The 14,921-nt window shown below is 32.6% G+C and overlaps 2 protein-coding genes across 2 annotated transcripts in view; both read right to left on the reverse strand.

Annotated features, from left to right (window-relative positions):
• Positions 1–565: 565 nt before the first annotated feature.
• LOC105141677 (ferredoxin thioredoxin reductase catalytic beta chain family protein) lies at positions 566–5,088 on the reverse strand. The gene is made up of 6 exons (XM_011048971.1): positions 4,870–5,088; positions 4,688–4,800; positions 4,057–4,106; positions 3,861–3,932; positions 1,246–1,306; positions 566–832 (listed from the first exon to the last, which is right to left on the reverse strand). Exons 1-6 carry the CDS (start codon positions 4,976–4,978, stop codon positions 788–790), a joined length of 450 nt encoding a protein of 149 aa, XP_011047273.1. The 5' UTR covers positions 4,979–5,088; the 3' UTR covers positions 566–787.
• A 5,346-nt stretch (positions 5,089–10,434) lies between these two features.
• Positions 10,435–14,921, reverse strand: part of CFM2 (CRM family member 2) — an 11,861-nt gene continuing 7,374 nt past the window's right edge. The window contains exons 10-14 of the mRNA XM_011048972.1: positions 14,896–14,921; positions 14,437–14,610; positions 14,122–14,350; positions 11,197–11,327; positions 10,435–11,108 (exon numbers count right to left, since the gene is read on the reverse strand). Coding sequence (XP_011047274.1) covers positions 10,872–11,108; positions 11,197–11,327; positions 14,122–14,350; positions 14,437–14,610; positions 14,896–14,921 — 797 coding nt within the window. The 3' untranslated portion in view covers positions 10,435–10,871. The remainder of the gene's footprint in view (positions 11,109–11,196; positions 11,328–14,121; positions 14,351–14,436; positions 14,611–14,895) is intronic.

The raw sequence follows: 14,921 nt of genomic DNA on the forward strand, positions 1-14,921 counted from the left end.
TTTAATTATATCCTAACAGCAAAAATTAAAACCACATCATTAAATTGACCTCAAATTAAACTCCAAGATCTTATTAAAACTTTAATATCTCAAGGAAATATAAATAATAGAAATTATCAACAGAAAAAATAAAAAAGATGAAATAAAAAAAATTGATAACAAGTTAAAAAAAATTAATCACTGAGAGAAAACTCACTGAAAATAATCATATTAAAAATACTTGAAACGGCTTGACAAGGTTTTAGAAATCATCTTGTAAACAAACTCACAGACTGGCTGGTCTATACTACCGTATGGTTTCTGGGTTTTTACCTCGGGGATTGAAGCAATCTGGATGTGGTTTAGGTCCCTTGATAGGACTACTCTTACAAATAGCAAAATCATCTGACAACCTTCATCACCTACCCAGAGTGTCCCATAATTTATGCAAGAATAAACCCGGGATGCCATACCTGGAGCTTTCACAGACCCAATACTGAATGCAGCCCCAACGATTTCTTTAGCTGTGACGAGGCCAATAATTTAGGGCTCATCTCCTATGATAGGCATGTAACTTTCCTATGAACATCCTGTATTCGAATATATGTCAACAAGTCATTGCCATGCAAAAGCTTTTGTGGAATATGTCGGGGTACAGATTCGGAACTCAGATGTCTTTTTTGCTCTCTTTTTTTCCCTTTCAATTAGCAAGTATAGCATACGATATACATACACATGATAAGTACAGAATGTTTATGCAAAATGCAAAGTGATAACTCATTAAATGAGCAATTCAATACACAAGACGTCACATATTTGCTGTGCTTTCCCTGATTTCTTCCAATGAGATTGTCTGCAAACCAAGAAAACCATAAAATTGCATTAGAAGTGGGAAAATGAAAAACTCAAGTCATTTTTTTCATGAAAAAAGAAATCCTACTAGAAAGAAAAGTGTACAAAAAAATTATTGAAAAATAAGACATCTTCCAATCCAACAAAACAAACACAATGGAAGTGGTTAAAAGTCCCTTATAACAAATTGTTATTATGGTGTCGGCTATTTTGTGGTACATGCAAAAAACTGTGAGTCTAATTTACGCCTGAAATGTTCATCAATTTTGAGATTCTTATCATGACTGTCACAAATAAGAAAAACAAAGAAACTCCATTCACTTCATAAGGATTACAACAGCCACTTCAAAATTTTCAAAACATTATATTTGAGAGGCTAATTAGTAATAAACCAAAATAAGGTATTTGAATTACCTGATCCTTTCCAGCAAAATCATTATCTGGAGTGAGAAAGAGCATGCAGTGGCACTCCTTCCTGCAGAATGAAGAACTGATTAACAGTGAAAAAATTCATGCATTGGACAAATAGGTGAACTCCAATTTGTAGAAGCTCAAACTACATAAGAACAAAGAAGACATTACCTCTCTCAAGCAAAGTTCAGACTAGTATAGAGTTCAAAATTATGTCTTGCAAGAATTTAGTTGCCCTTTATGCATATGGATAACATGTCAAAAAAGGGCACAATGGATCTTTTCTTTAGCCAAGACAAAAGATCAGCACTTTAACCCTAGAATGCATTTTTATATCTTCAGGCAGTTACGTTTATCAATGGAGTTATTTGTATAAGCATGTTACATGTTGAAATTCAACTGTTATTCAAGGTTTTCTTCTTGCAAGTTTCAGACCACAAGAAGTTTCAAGAGCAAAGATATACACATTTTCCACGGTGCTATTAATATCACCAAAACATGATGGTGATTATATAGAGGCTGCTACACTCAGTGCCTAATTAAATCATGGAAAGGAGCAGTCCTGCTAACATGAAGTCTCAGCTAAGCATTCAACTCGCTTGATTAAAACCTTTTTCCTCCATCCCTTTCATTTGGTTAATACCTTCACCAAAGTACAAAGATGAAAAATTGCAACATATATAATCTAGTACGTCCTTTAAAAGCTATGATCAGTGCTTGGCTTAAATTGACAGTAGCATCTCAAGGCTGTTTAACAACATCCTCTTTCACTCTCTGATCTATCCAAGAATACATAGTTTATGGAAAGTTGTTGGTAAATGTCAATTTTTGTCAACTTCAACCATATCACAAGTTAGGAGCCATTAATGCTCTTGATTGCAAATACAATCCAACCAAACTTCCAGCATGTGAGTCCAATCAGTGCATCGCAAAATTCCTCTCAAACTAGTTTAAAAATCTGTTATTGATATTACATTTGCTAGACTGAGCATTCTTTATTATGTGTAATACATTGCCTAATAACTATCTTAAGCAAAGTTTCTGCCAAAAATCATCCACTCAACATGACAGGAGATGGGTGTATCCTTGTCATCCAACCAAATCCAGTTTTTGTACTCCTCTTCAACCTCCTCATAATTGAGAAAGAGTAGTGGAATCAAAGCTCATACCTGTGTGGCTCTTGGGTTGGGGATCTCTGCAAGACCTTAACATAAAGGTACAAGATCAAAACCAAAAGCAAGAAGATACAAAACCATCTCACTATTTCTTGCAGATCCCTTATACCACTAAATTTTCCCTAACTATGAGGATGCCAAACAAGCAACCATGTTACCTCCATAGTATCTCCCCAATAACCCAGGGGCATATTTCCTCTAATTCAATACTAACAAAATAATTTCTGCTGCATAAATAGTTGTCACTCACTAATACTTATCTTGGCTCAGAAACTATCTTCCCACCATAAAGATACTTAACTTTCAGGCTCCTATATTTACAAAATTGACTCCAGTAATCCTTTTGCTTGGATTATGGGGAAGGTAGAAGTTCTTTCTGTCATTCTCATACTCCAAAATGATTGCTAATAAGATAGATGTTCTGTCTAAGTTCTTTAGAGAGGTAGTCTTTAAGCATACCCCAAGAGCTGCAAATTCAATAGCAGATGGTTTGGCAAAACAGGGCATTAGGAGAGTATATGACATGGTAGCATGGTTGTGATGGGGCAATCAATTAAGTTTAGCAGATGTAGAGGTGCTAAGCAGGTGCAGTTGGATGTTCTTGCTATCCTGTTATGGTACTATCCTTGCCACGTGTTGCCAATTGTGATGGAAGATTAGTATGCTTGTTTTTTGGGCGAGCATTTTCTTGAATTCCTACAAACTAATATTTGATTGCAAGGATAGTGACTTGTGGTAAGCATGCTCTAGATGCCTGGCATAACCATCATAGTTGCTACTATATTGAAGTGGATTCATGGTATGTACAAGATTCTCATGTACTAGTGCCAAATGTAAGCTGATATGTTGTTCTTAGTGTATTCTCATTCTGTTTTTTTCCCTCTACGGTTTGCCATCTTCCTTTGGCTTCAGCTTGTATTCAGTGCTGCTGTCTTTGTAGTTGAATCTAGATGGGTCATGGGTGTAATTTTATTTTATTTTCCTTCTAATAAAAATGGTAATTTACCAAAAACAAAAAAGAAAAAGAAAAACTGTTCACCTCAATAAACCACCAAAGGGAAAAGGTTTAAATGCTCTCGTGCCAATTATCAGGCAGCCACTAGATGGAGAACAAGACATTCATGCATGGTTGTTTCCTAAAAGGATCTTGGAAGCATTGCATTTACCAACAGTCATCTATTCAAAGATATTCACTACTATTATTAAAATCAAAACAATCATGGTTACTAAATTCTCTAATTACAAGCAAAATTAGCTGTCACAAGTGTGCAACTTAACGAGTCTAACCCAATATACACAGAATATTGAAAACATGATTAACAGATAACTCCAAACATATATCTACATTAAGATGTGCCTTGTATAGCTCCAATCTATCCTCCAAACTACTCATAAGCTAACTATAAGACAGATACTAGTTCACATAGATACAGGTATATCTACCTCTCTCTCATGGGGACACATGGACAGTTCCAAAAGCCCTGCCCAGCCTCTGCAGCTTTGTCATCATAATGCCTGTTCACCATAAAATCAAGCTTGGACAGTTATGACTGGAGATAATTAACCCCGTGAGACCACTAGAAGTACAAATTAAATGCTGATAATTCTGAACCAAATAGCATGATGTAGAAAATATTACCTACAAGGGCAAAGAGGTGCACCCAGTGAATCCTTATGGTCAGCCAACCCCTGTTTACATATCAAAATGGTTTTGCAAATTGTCCGTTTAATCTTATTCAACTAATAAAACAGTAGGGTGGAGAATCAAAAGTCAGCAGAGAAATCATAACACAAAAAGTCAAATTACAGCATCCGCTTTTCACGAGCATAGTTCATTCAAAAATCAAAACTCAACCGAGAAAGCATAACCAAATAAAATCAACTTAAAATATTTCAATAATGCACCAACTAGATTTCAGACGTTCACCAAAATGGCTCAGCCGTATCAGAAGAGCACTCAGACAAGTGCATCACAGGGAAGCGATTCATTTTAAAAGCGGACCACAAGCATGATCAATAGAGAGTCGTGAAAAGTCAGTTCCAAATCTCAAGCAAACCATTTTCCAAAGCCACACCATAGGAGTTAGAGATTGACTTAAGCATTGGAGGGATGAGGGGAGGATTTTATTCTAGTGATTCTAGTGGAAAAGCACTTTTAACACGCCCATATAATTAATAGGTAAAAAAGAAGAGGGAAAAACATAATTAGGGAACAAATCAAGTAGTGGTAGTGTAAAAAAGAAGAGAGGGATATTGATAATCGTTGTTACCTTAATGACAACAGAAGTGACTCCTTTATCGACGCAGAAATAAGTTCCGGATTTACGAGCATACTGCTCCGAGAACTTCCTCATTATCTCCACCGACTTATCCGACGGTTCCACTGTATATACATAAATAATAAATCAAATTAGCACCACCAGCAGCGGCAGCAGAAAAGAGAGGCAGGTACCTTTAGATGCTCGAATTACGGCGCGGAAAGGTGTTTTGGGCGGGCAAGAAAAGCAGGAGGAGGAGGAAGAAATGCCACAAGTGGTGGCGGTGGAGCAGCTCCAATTCATCTTCGATTTAATCTAGTACTTTCTTACGCCTTCTATTACCCTTTTCTTTGTAATTACTCTCCTCACCTCTGGTTCTGAGGATATATCTTATATATGTTTTGTTTTTTGTTTTGATTTCTCATTACGTGCCCGCCACACGTTGTAAATATCGGCTAGCAAATTACTCCAACCACACCCCTTTCAGATGGGCCGCCTCAGTTTTTTTTTTTTTTTTTCCCTTAAAAAAAAAAAGATTTCACTCAATCAAGCATCACAAAGCCATATCCTGTAATCTTTTTCAATTATTATTATCAATACTATTTGAGGTATAAAACGCAAACCATCTTAATTCTTTTTTTTTTTTCATTTAATCTCTCTTTATTATTATTATTTTTTTCAACCACCCCAACTCTATTTTTTTTCATTCAAGTCCTTTTTTATTATATTCTTTTTTTATTCAAGTTTTTTTTTTTTTTTAATTAGGTGCTTTTACTTCTGATTTAACAAACCTCAATCTTTTTTCTTCCTTTCAAGGCTTGAATTTGAAAGAGTTCGTAAAGACCTCCCTCAATTTCACAAACAGAACATGCTATTAGCACTACAAGACCATAAAAGACAAGACCTCGATAGATGTTAAAGGAACAACATTAAAGAAAAAGAGAGAGAGAGAGAGAGAGAGAAGATAATTTTTACAAAGGATTATCTTTCTCTATAAAGACTTGCACTACGGGTTAGTGATTAACACAATCCTAAAGAATATCTATTGATCTTCTGAACCATATAATTCATACATGATGTTTATATAATTGAGATTTCTTCAAAGCATTCTTTTTTCATGCATTATATATTATGAACAAAGATGGTTCATGTAAAATAATATTTGATAGTTCTAACCAAGTAAGGAATGCAATTAAGACATTAACTCAATTATTTTCAAGTATTAAGCTTCTCACTCAATATGGGTCATTAACTAGGGTTTTCTAATGTGTCAACAAAAACTTATAACTTTTATACAATGCTATTTTAAAAGATATAGGAGAGATGTTTTTATTTGATAATAAGTAATTTAAAAAAAAAGAGGAAAAAAAACTCTTGTTAGCCTTCTTATTAGATTGATCACAAGGCATGCTTTTGAAGTTTTATGTAAAAACATTTGTTATTATTTGATTTTTATTATTATTTGTTTATGTTCTCATAACAATTTACTATGCAATGTTATAGTCTAAGATTGATTTTGGATCAATTATCAATCATGTTATATTTTAATACCCTTCCATATCTAATAAAGAAAAAGAAGGCCTAGATTACTAATTTAATGACCAAGTAAGTTCTATTAATCACTATGTTTGGTTTTTTACATATCGTTTATAAAATTAAGCTTACTTTTTTTTTTAAATTTTTATTATGGAAACCAATGATTTTACCGTCTCTAAAAACTATACCCTTGTTGCTGTAAAAAACTAGAAAGTCTTATACACCAAAGTTGTTGGAATTTTTTCATTGTATATTTGTAAAATGCAACCATTTCAAATTGATTTTACATGTCAAGGTGATCCTACTAAAGTATTGGAGGAAACCCCTCATGTTTACAATCACTAATAAGAGTTTCCTTTAGTTACAGAGCCTTCTAGAGTACCTTATTCTCCAAGTTTAAGGTGTGCCAAAGCCTTTAAAAGCCACTTTTATAAAAAATAAATAAATAAGTAACTTTAATGGAGTTTGAAAAGGTTCAATAACAACTGAAGTTTGTCATAAAAATAAAAGATAAAAAACCATTTAAGATCATCAAATTAAGAAAGCCAAATTATGGTACTAAATATGGTGGCAAAGATATAAAGGTTACTAAAATAGTAAGAAAATGATACTCTTTTGATATTAAAAAAGTTAAAAGAAAAAAACCTACGACCAATTGATACATGAAGGGAGGGTTAATCTCATTAACAATCACACGATACTCATTATTAATAATTTTAAGGAGAATAAGTATTTTAAATGGTATGACTTCTAGAAAGATGACATTAATAATTGTATAGTCTTCAAGAACAAAATCTAGAAGATTTTTGAATCTATATATATTCATGATCTAGATAAGAATATAAATGATAAATCATTCTCTAAATTCATATTAGTAATTGTTACTCCCAAGTTTGACGGGCTCCTTGACAAAAAAAAAAAAGATTTTTAAAAGGCAAGGGTTGATGGACCATGATAAATATTAGTTAGTCATGAATGTTAGTACTACGAAGAGATACATAAAGCCTAGAAAAGCCAAAAGGATGGCATGATAGGCAAGATATTCCTTATAATAAGATGTATAAATACTTTAGATACCATACAATTCTTCCAAAAAAACGAAGACTTGAGGGGAAAAGGTGAGCAAGTAGTAGCTTAGCAACAAACCAACATTTAGCCTTAAAAAACCAACTAATAATGATTAGGATAAACATCAACCATAATATAAACCTTGTAGACCCAATAATAAAGAGGATGGTGATCTCACTAATAATCACTAATATATCCTATATTTTAAAAAGAGATAGAAACTGTGACAATTGTTTAAAGCCTAGTTTAAGAGAATACAAAGCCTAAATACCTTGGTAAGGGAAATTGATGTGAAACTATACATTATGTCAAAGAAACAAGTTTTAAAAGGTGAATTAACCAATAAAAGGGTTAGTAACAAACAATCTCATGCATCATTCAAGCTACTAACCACCCAAATTGATCAACCTTATATAGGATGTATTTTTATTTATACAAACAAATATTAGTGTTAATTATAGATCGATTTATATAAAAGTAAAGTGATATAACAACTAAAAAACTTAATAGAAAAGGTATAGATAGTTCTCATATTTATACAATATATATCTTAGAATGTTGCAAGAGACCATGACCTACTAAAAAGATAGATAATTGAGAATAAGCTAAAGTTATTGTTATAATAATAAAAAAAGTCTATAAAACAATAATCCAAGAGCCAAAGAAGTAACAACTAGTCCAGATACCAAGATATAATTAGAGATCCAATAAAAATAGGATAAGCTTGTTAAATGTGCTGAGCCAATACCTAAAGAGCTCAAATATAGGAAATACACACTTCAATATTGGTTTAAATTATTTTTTTGTTATATTATAAACCCTTGACCTAAAACTGGTAAATCAATACTAGAAATGGTAAATTTCAACTGAAAAATGATAAATAAGAAGAAAAGTTGTTATAAATAGTGATGAAAAAAATTAGTAATTTAAATAAAATCGATACATGACCTGTTAATTAGTGATGAATCATGTAAACTTTTCAATTTGGTAAAATAATTATTTTAATAAAAGATTTTTTTTATAAATTTAAAGTGAAAATATTTAGAGGAAAGATAAAAAAGAATTTCAAATAAATTAATGTGTGACTTCATATGCAAATAACATTAATTGCTAATATAAATCCATGTATCATCGCATAGTTTTTAATCGAAAATGAAGGAAATCTAAAAGAAATTTTTTTATTATGAATAGGGATGAAATTCCTCAATTAGTTACTTTGAAAATCTAGATGATTTGAGTAAATAAAATAATATGCAAAAACTATGATAATTTTTGGTGTAAAATTATTAATGGTCTAGTCTTACAATTTTGAATATATCTCTTAATCCGATCATTAGATTAACGAGGAGTCTCCTTATATATATTTATATCTTAGGTTAATCTTTCATATTAATCAAAATTTAATAAGGTTTTGTAAAGATACTAATTATATGAAAAAATTATAAAATATAACACATGGACTGACTAAGTAGCAGTATTTTTATAAATAAATGCAAACAAACCCTTTTTTTTATGATTTAGCCAAATGTATAATGCTAGAAAAGATAAAGAAAAGTCTCAAAACCTCTTGCATGTTTTTTCTCCTCCCTTCTCCTATCTAACATATATGAGAATTTGTGTTAGCAACATAAAAAGTGAAGTTCTATAGAGAAATTTAAACCAAAAAAGGAGTAAGATGAGAAAAACAATGGGAGATTATAACTTAGAGAGAAAAACAAGCACTAATTGAAGAAAAAAGAAGATTTGAGGGAAGATTTACAAAGTAACTCAAAAATAGAGATCAAATTTCATTGGTAAGTTGATTTTTATGTTGTATTATGTTGTTTTTCTTGTGTTGTGGATGGGAGGATGAAAATATTTAATATGCATATCTAGAGTTCATGTAAAAATTTTAGGGGAATGATTTTTTTATGCATTTTTTCCTTATTTACATTACACGGGTTAGGATAACAACAAATAAAACGATAGATTTGGATAGAAACTATGAATTTTTTATGGTATTTGGCCAGTTATATGAGAAAAATGATGGGAGATAAAAAATTTTTTAATTTTTTGGTATTGGTTTAATATATACACACACACCATCCATGAATTATAAAAGCATTAAATATAATTTAAACTTTAAATCCATGCAAACAACCATAAAAATCCTGCATGAATTATATAAAAAACCATGCATTATATTAAAAAATAACGTTATAAAGTTATAAATAAAAAAATAAGTTTAATAACTAGATCATAATGGTTTAAATGAAAAGATATACGAAGATTCAACTATGGTTAAACTTGATGAAATTTTTCTTGCTTTTAGTTTGACTTGGTCAAATTGGATAATAATTCAATCCAACTAGATTAATGAAACCAAATACTAAATGAATTGTAGCTATATTTTTTCATATATTGAAACATAGAAATAAAAGAATTACATATTGAAGTGTTTTTCAATTTTCATTAATGAAAGATTTAATTGAGATATTATTCGGTGCGTAAAACAATTCATGTATTATAAATGAAGTTTTCATGGTTAAAGAGACCTTAATATTGGTTGACCTAATATTTAATACATTTCCAATGTATATCTTAATCTAAAGCTTATAACATGATTTTTTATTTGATTTAAAGAAAAATAATTAACAACTATATTGCAAGAAATTCACTCAAAGATTTTATTTGAAAAAGAAATTTATTAATTTCTCACACGTGAGACCACATTAATGCATTATTTTCATGGAGTAAAAAAATAAATACATGTCTTTACCTTATTGAATATATATATATATATATATATATGGCAATTATTAGTTTAGTTGGTAAAAAAAATATGACATCACCATTCCACAAACTAACATAACTACCTAATCACTTTTTTTCATTTTCAATATATATAAAGATAGATTTTAGATAACAGAAGATTGATAGTTGATTTAAATTAAGAATAGAGAGATTTTACAGCAAACCTGTCTTTGAAGATACTATCGGAGTAACATTTAGCATGGGATACGCTCAATAAAGTGGAATACAGGTTCAATTTTAAGCCTTTGAGCGAAGGAAACAGATGCAAGGGAATCAAGGGGAAAAAGTAACTTTTTTCTCTTGCTGTTTAGATTTTAAGATTAAATTGTAAAATAGCCCCTAGACTTAAACGAAAACACAAATACTCAAAATTCCTGATTTTAATTATAATTCTTATATATGAACATCATATAAAGATCTGTCGATATATATATATATATATATATATGAATGTCATCTGGAACGAGACTTTATTGTTTGTTTTTCCCTCCCATCTTATTATTGCAGCAAAAGTTGATGCAGTAGAAACACGAATGCCTTGATTTTTTTTCTTGATCCAAAGGACTCCGAACATGTGGCTCATTCTTGAAGATGGAAACCAAGTTTCTGTCAAGTATCCTACACTAGCAAAAGCATTGTTGCTCTTTGCTGAACTATCCAAAATCACCTGAGAACGTGTACTTTCCACTACACAGACAGCGAGCAGAGAGGTGACCTTTCACCAAGGTGTTAATATGCATTTTTTAGTACAAGCACTGATCATGGCAAAGGATGCAATTCTTCAGGCACATGCTCGAATTTATACAGATGAAGTTGGTCTGTTAGCTTGGTGGTTGTGCTGCAGCCCACATTCAAGTCTGATTGCTTCCATGAGCTCAAGAGACACAGCATGCCGACTCCTGCCCTTTGCTCTAGATGCCTCCCCAGCATTTTGCTTATTTTCCTTGCCCTTGTGGCCTGGTTCACCTGCACCCCAACCCCGGTAAAGTATCACCTTGCTGGGCTCCTGAGAGACTAGAACTGCACCTGTTGCTTCCTGTGGATTAAACAGAAGCAGAAGATTCTAACCAATTAATTTATTCAGGTTTAAAGTAACCATATGAGCATGAAAGTAGGGTTCAGACCTCCAACTTGGAAACCACCTCCTGAACAGAAGTTCCTTTGGCTCTGCCTTTGACATTTACAATAGCAAAAGGATGCCTCTGAAAGTGGGCCTTTATTGTTTTTGCAACACCAGTGACAATGTTGCTCCTCCCTAGAAAACAATTGCAGTAGCAGAGATACAAGACTCAATAAGTTCCTATGTTTAGTTTATGCCTTATGGAAGAACGAATGTGGGGAGTAGAGGGACTAAGGTTGGAAACTGGTAGCATATAATATGTTCAGAAAGGAAAATGCAACATTTTCCTCTCTAAGAAAATGTATTGTTGTAGCATCCACCAAAAACAGTTGGTAAGATCACCAAATTTGAAATGCTACGTTTGGTTGGCAATTTGCCTATTACACGTCCAAAAAGTAGAAAATTGAGGTTCAAAGTTTTCAACATTTTTGGGTCATGCTGAAAGTTCAACAAAAAAATACATCAACTAAATAACTTCACTAACAACTAAATCCTGCGGTCTTGGAGCATATAAGGCAATAATTCACATCCATCGCCTATCATGGGGTAGTTTAAAGTTTTTTTTTTATCGCAGGACCAGCTCATTAACAGCATGGTTACCCCACTTGACTATTGGAGAAAGTCCGTTAACTTGGGGTCCACTTTTTTTCCCAGAAAACAAAGCCAGCCATGACTAGCAGATTCAGCTGATGAACAAAAGCACGTTTTGGGGCTTCATAAAGCTAGGTTTTTTGGGTTTCATAGTGGCAACAAAAAAGAGTGTATTCGTGGTAGAAGATTATTCTCACTACAGAGGATTTTCTTGCAATGGAAGCTGATTCTTATACTTCATTTATTACTAGTTTGAATGGACAACAAAGAATGGTTGTTAGAATGTAAACATACATAAAATAAGAGGGTCAATAAACTCGAAGGTGTCTCCAGTGCTTATACTCTAAATTAAGAAGAATGGGATGCTGAACTCCTAATTCTTTGTTTCTATAAAACATGTAATCATTCATAAATTATAAACTTTGTATGTCAAGAGCGAAATGAAGAGTAATTGTATATTAAGACAAGTTAGCCATAGAGAGAATTCATTCATTGATCCAAGCCCTTCAAAGTTGTCTCAAGAAATAAAAAAGGCTTGAAACAGCAGGGAGAAAGAGCAGGAGTCACTTCATTTAGAATATACAAACTACAATGATTTGGAGAGTATAGAAAATAAACTAAGGCAAACGAGACTACATTTAAAATCTGAAAAGTGGATCACACAAAAGTGATGTCCTCCAATAGAATTAAGAGGGTTAAACCATGATGTCAATGAAAATAAGAACCTGTGCTTTAATGGCATTTTTCATCCCCTGACTATTATAATTTTAGCACATTACATCCGGTGGCTTTGAAAAATGCAATGTTTTGTCCAATTGGGTTTTTGAAACTGTCAGGTTTAATGTGAGATATTTTACTGGTGGGTGATGGTGTGGCAGCAAGTCCTTGTGCTATTGTAACATGGCGACTTTCATCCTTCCATCCACATCCATTAAAAATTCCTATTAACATTTGAATTTGAGATATTTTATGGAAGCAGACAATACTCATGTTCCAATTTTATTGGGTACCTTTAGGAACCATTGCCACACTAGCACCCACTGATAAATACCTAAACCTGATTGTCAAATACTCTAAAAGAAATAAAATTATACCAAGTAAAAAATGGATTTGTCAAATATAAAATCTAATAAATCTAAATTGTAAGAAGAAAATTGAAATTATCAACTCGAAGCCTAAACCTTAAATTATAAGTATAAATAAATTAGAAATGAAAAGGCCATTATCGACTTCACTTCCTCTAAACCAACTCCCCCTCCTCCTAGAACACCTCAAAGGAATGTCTTCACCAGGCATGACTGACTTTCAGTTTCTTCTTTCAAGTGACAATGATCCGCTAAAGCTGTATATTTTGTTCCTACATACATTCCTACAAGAATCTGACCCAAAAGCCAACTAACTTGTTCAAATTCTGACGATTTAAAGAGTTCCTCCATTCCCAAATCTAGTTTCTCTTCAATTTCTACCCTCCACCACCACCAAACTGTATGGCAAAATTGCTGAACAAAATAAAGCCATGGGGAAAAATGGAGGAACAGAGAAGCCATCATCAAACACTCCAACAATGTCTCACAAGTTAAACACAGCGAGTACAAAAAACTGTCAGTAATCACACAGCTTAACTGAAACTGTAGTGCTTGCGGAATCTCATAGCATGGGTCACTTAAGAAGTTTCATGTCTTGTTGCATTGTTAGTTGAATCCCAACAGTTTTTTTTTTTTTTAATGTTTTGTTTTTCAATTGTGTTAAATAGGGGTTCAATTTGAAACCTAATTTGATGTAGTTGTTCGCAGTACTAGATTTAGGTTTGTGTTTTGCTGGTGGAGGGCGTAAGAGGACAAATTTGATACAGTAGTTATGATCTTCATTTGTTGTTGTTTGATTTTGACTTTTAGTTTTTCTTTTTCTTTTTCTCTTCAATTTTAAATGTGTTTTTCTTTGATTTATAATTAACTTTAGTTAATTTTACACATTTTTTTTGTTAGTGGGTACTGATGCTGCAGCTAGTCCTCTCAACACCCAATCAAATTAGAACATGTGATGATTTGAATCAAGTAGGTCCACAAAATAGCCCAAATTCAAATATTGGTGGAAATGGATGGTAGACAACTTGTCATGATTATGATAGCACAAAGACCCGTTTGTGTTTTTTGGAACCACCAGGTTCAGTGTGCCATTATTGCAAATGTTGCAAGACAAAACACCATTAAACCATCACAGGGTTTGAGAATAGCACCCTTAGAAACCACATTAGTTGAAGGGGAATGTAAACCATGATGTAAAAGAAAGTAGAATAAAAAGAAAATCAGAAAATGAGATGACAGGAATAGAATATCACCTACTGCAAGCACTGGACGGTTTTTCATCTTGAGGGCTTGCTTTCGTAGAAGAAGTCTGTCTCTATTGGAAAGACAAACAACGCTGGAAGGCTTTCTATTGTCCTCTTCCACCACAATTGGAACTGATTCTCCCGACTGATTTTCAGCTGATTTGACTGATGACCCCATTTCCTCATTGAAAGAAACACAGTTCTTGGCATTAAGGTGAGACACATTCTTTTCATTTGACTGAAATGTCAATAAGCAATGCCAGATTAGAAGCTACAGATATGTATTATAAAACATAGAAAACTATTACAGGTTTCATTTCTCACGAATTCAGGTAAAGAATTAGGTTCATTTTCACCAGTCCTATTCCCATCAAATGTTGGATAACGATCAGTCCAATTAGACCGTTGAGCAGGTTGAAGTTGCTTATGATTCGCTGATGCACCCAGGCTATCATTTTGATTAACAGTAGTTGAATCAGCTCCATGTTCATCCCTAGTCTTAAATAATACAAAATGCCAAACTCCATATTAGATGTCATAAGTGACAAAAAAAAAAAGGAAATTTAAAACCAATGCTATGTAATAAAGAAGAATATAAGTGCATTAATTAAATGTGAACAGAATGCATATATACTATTATTTGGCCTTCAGTTCAAAATGAATAACAGGCAATCTTAAAATGCCAAGCAAAAACGTAAAATTGGCTCTGACCAAGGTATGTTCCACTTTCAAATATGTTATTGATATGCTTCTTTTCTCTTTTGAGGTGGATATGTATCTTACCTCAATAATCACATTACAATCAGCAG

The sequence above is a fragment of the Populus euphratica genome, unplaced genomic scaffold, assembly GCF_000495115.2.
Source record: "Populus euphratica unplaced genomic scaffold, PopEup_1.0 scaffold126.1, whole genome shotgun sequence".
NCBI classification, from domain to species: domain Eukaryota; kingdom Viridiplantae; phylum Streptophyta; class Magnoliopsida; order Malpighiales; family Salicaceae; genus Populus; species Populus euphratica.